General features: G+C 40.3%; 1 protein-coding gene across 1 annotated transcript; it reads right to left on the reverse strand.

Moving 5' to 3' along the window:
* Window positions 1–225: 225 nt before the first annotated feature.
* LOC121938966 (4-hydroxy-2-oxoglutarate aldolase, mitochondrial-like) lies at window positions 226–2,208 on the reverse strand (the record flags this gene model as incomplete). The annotated part of the gene is made up of 2 exons (XM_042482116.1): window positions 1,652–2,208; window positions 226–354 (listed from the first exon to the last, which is right to left on the reverse strand). Coding segments are annotated over exons 1-2 (343 nt in total), but the record flags the coding sequence as incomplete, so codon positions are not given.
* Between the last annotated feature and the right edge of the window lie 1,635 nt (window positions 2,209–3,843).

A 3,843-nucleotide genomic window follows, 5' to 3' on the forward strand; every position in this document is an offset into this window, starting at 1 on the left:
AAAAATAATAAATAAAAATAGCTCCCTGAGGTTTTACAAAGTAAAAGTCCCTCCCATGCCGACACTTTCTCTGCACGTTTTTTGTGAATTAATTTCATAATTATTAAAATAAAAGGCTGGTACAGATTATCGTCAAAATGCCAAATATCTGCCCCAATAATCGTCCAGGATGATAATTTATCGACCCCTAGTTTTCATATTTTATTGCTCCGTAAAGCGACTCACATTCACAGCCTGATCCGGCCATCAGCAGTTTGTCTTTCGGCAGTGATCCTCTGACCGCCCGCACCACCTCCACCCGCTCCTCCTCGCTCAGGTACGGATACTCGCCGTTGGAGCCCTGAACCACCAAACCTGCAGCAAAACAAGTTAATTCAATTATTTTTAAAAAGCCCATTATCACAAAGCACAATCGCCTCAGAGGTTTTTACAGCGTCCTTCTGTCCTTGGACTCTCACAGCGACTGCAGAAAAGAACACACTTAATTATTTTCCTTTTGTTACCTCAAGTTTTCCTCTTCTGTTTATCTATCTATGCACAACTAAAACCTGTGTGCAGGGAGGCTTTACATTTATGCTTCCTTTGTGTTTCTTTGTTGCACCAAAACTATTCTGTCGTCTGCCAACAACAATACTGACTGTGACAGTGAAGCTCATCTGGGAAAATCAGGCCAATCCTCTCTTCTATTTCCCCTTAAAAAAGCATAATGAACAACTTGGGGAAAAAAATATGCCCTTTGAACCGAAAAAAATGAAAAGGAAATGACCTGAAAATGAGCTGGGGCATATTATTAGATATTATTTTAAAAGAATAGGTAAAAATTTTATGAGGAAACTATATTTAAAATTGATATTAAACAAATAATAATAACATTGTATTTATTAGGATTTCCTTCAGTCATTTTCCTGTATTTTTCTTGTAACTTTTATCTAATTTCTTATTAACTTTTGGGCCGTTTCTCATTAAGCTGCTTATCAGCTTTTTTCCCCATGTTTTTGAAAGAAATCAAGCCACTTTGCTACCATTTTAAAAATACTTTTTTTTTCAAAAAGTAGCAGCATTAGAAACAATAGAAGAACTTGTAGCAGCAACAGCAGCAGATATACAGACCATAAGTCCTCTCTGCATTACTGACAGTATTAAAATAACTTAAAATCAGATGTTAATACTTTAGCAGAAACACCATCAGAGGTAGCAGCTGTTGTTTCAAATAGTTATCTGCAGTTTTATTGGAAAACCACCAGAGGGTGAGAAACAGCTGCGGGTGGTTTTTCGTTTTTTCCACCGTCCTGAACTTTGTCCTCTCTGGCAGATCCCTCAGCAAACACTGATGACTGAACACCAGTGATCCCCTCAGCGAGTTTTGCAAGAGTTCAGGTGATCCTTGTGTCCCGCATATTTTAAAGTTTAACCAAGAACATGTGCAGACTACAGTTTTAACTAAATGTTTTCCAAAATGATCTCATCTGAGTCGCACATGCACCTGATTACTGCTGCTATAAACTGTGTAAATCACCTGTGTGGCATTAAATTAAACTCTTATCTCACTGTGGCCCCTCTGCCCCCACTTTAATGACCCCTGCACCACTTTCTAAACTCTCCTGGGCTTCTAGAAGCCAGTTTTGCATGGTTAACGTGCTTCAGGCCTGACCTCTGAATGGTATCTTGTTGTATTTCTGCAGGTTTTCCTCCAGTTTCTGGTAGTCCACATCCTCCTTGGCGGTAAACGGGGTGGCTATGGGTGGGTAAATCCCGCTGAGGTCCAGCCTGGCAGCTGCAGCGTGGCTCTGGGGTCGTCTCCACACCGCCAGCTGACCTCCTCTGCAGAGGGGGCTCAGACCTCTCCATACCCGGGCGAGCAGCATTGTGACGCGGACAAAAGTGACGGAGCTGCTCGCTGTCTGCGTGCTGGGAGTCCGTGCAGCTGCTGCACGCGCGGACAGTTAATCACTAACCCGCTTTTGTAAATATTGACCACAAAATGTGATTTCTGATCGACTTTGAAACTGTCTCAACTCTTCACTTCTTGGTTCACGCAGAAGCGGGTTTCAAATCGGCCACTTTTTTTTAGCTCTGCGCGTAAAAGCCGGTGTGTCAAAACGCGCCTTTTCCTGTTTGTTTTACACGGTTACCTGCAGGACAACTGCGGTTCAAATGATTGTCAGGTGGTAGGAAACGACGATTTGCACCGGTGAATGTTAGCAGAGCATGCTGCAACAGATCCCAAGCCCCGCCCAGCAGCAGTTAGGGATCATCAAGCACATGCACGTCCCAGGAGGGTGCACGTTTTTACTCCAGCCAAATCCTGCAGTCACTAAATAAACCATTTCATAAAGTCTCTGGTGACATTCATGCTGCGGGACCAACTACGACTTATGTGTCCGTTCTTATTTTGTGGGTTTCATTATGTCTTATTCTAAAATTTAAAAAAGAGAATAAAAGAAATAAAGAAATGTTGACCAAATAAAAGATTAGGCATTAGAGCTCTACAGACAGAGTTATAATACACTCACAAGAATGGATTGGAATGGATATAAAGTATATAGGGTGCATGCTTTTACTCCAAACACATCCTGCTGTCACTAAATAAACCATTTCATAAAGTTTCTGGCAACATTTACTCTACTGGACCAACTATGACTTACAGAATTAAAGAAATAATAAGAGTTATAAGTACTGGGGTATCAAATATAACTGAACAAGTATGTTCAAGACCATAAATAATTTGTACATTTTACTGTCTGAGATTAGTGGTATTGCTAGTATTATTTGTGATGGGTTTTTTCTGTTTGTTTTATTTTTATGTGTTATTTTCATGGGGTTAGGGTCTATCTATCTATCTATCTATCTATCTATCTATCTGTGTGTGTGTGTGTGTGTGTGTGTGTGTGTGTGTGTGTGTGTGTGTGTGTGTGTGTGTGTGTGTGTGTGTGTGTGTTTTAAAATTTATGTTCACAAGACTCGTGTAGGAGAGTAACATCAACAACACCCAAATAAGACAAAGCATTAAAAAAACTTAAAAAAATAGGCACACAGACTGGAAATAAGATCATTTTGAAGACAGGCTGATTAAATTTGGTTATTGAACAACCTGACAAGTTGTTGCTTCAAGTTTTTGGATGCGATGGTCCCTCACAGCCTCATCGCCTTTACACTGCTGCCATCATGTGTGCAAATGTTTTAATTACATGGCCTCTGCAGGGAGAGCATCATAAAATAGGAAAGAATGAAAATATATTCACCTTATTCGGTGCTGCTGTTTGTGAGCGGCACATGTTGGAGAGAGTAAACTACATTGCCCATGATTCCCTGCAGCTCACACACCTCTGACACCACCAGCAAAGAATCAAGCTCCGAGCCTGAGACCAGCTTTTTGATTTTACTGTTTTGTTTTTCTGCTGTGGAAAGTCTGAAACCAGCAGAGAGGAGGCTTTTACAGCAGCAGATGAATGGTTCCGTAATGAGAAGATCAACAGTTACATATGAGTGCTATGTTTGGGTGTCCACATACTTTTGGCCATGTAGTTTGCATTGTACCTGTATCCACTAATAACATGCTTTTGAAGCACACAGTTCTCAACTCATGCTGATAATTTTGTGTGTAAATTATTAGGGAGAAACAGATGTGAAAACACTATCCGTACGTTTGTTTGTCTGATGTTCAAGGTCTGACTTTTTGAGTTCATTGTTTAGACAAAAACATCAGGATGATGAGCTGCTGTTATCAGACCTGAAGCTTTTGATTCATAATACAACTTAACTAAGGCTGATCAAATGTGAAACTCCCCCCAAGAAAGATCTCTACTGATGTTTATGAAACAATATTTAATATTTAATAATCTG

This window comes from Plectropomus leopardus, unplaced genomic scaffold (genome assembly GCF_008729295.1).
Source record: "Plectropomus leopardus isolate mb unplaced genomic scaffold, YSFRI_Pleo_2.0 unplaced_scaffold3891, whole genome shotgun sequence".
NCBI classification, from domain to species: Eukaryota; Metazoa; Chordata; class Actinopteri; order Perciformes; family Serranidae; genus Plectropomus; species Plectropomus leopardus.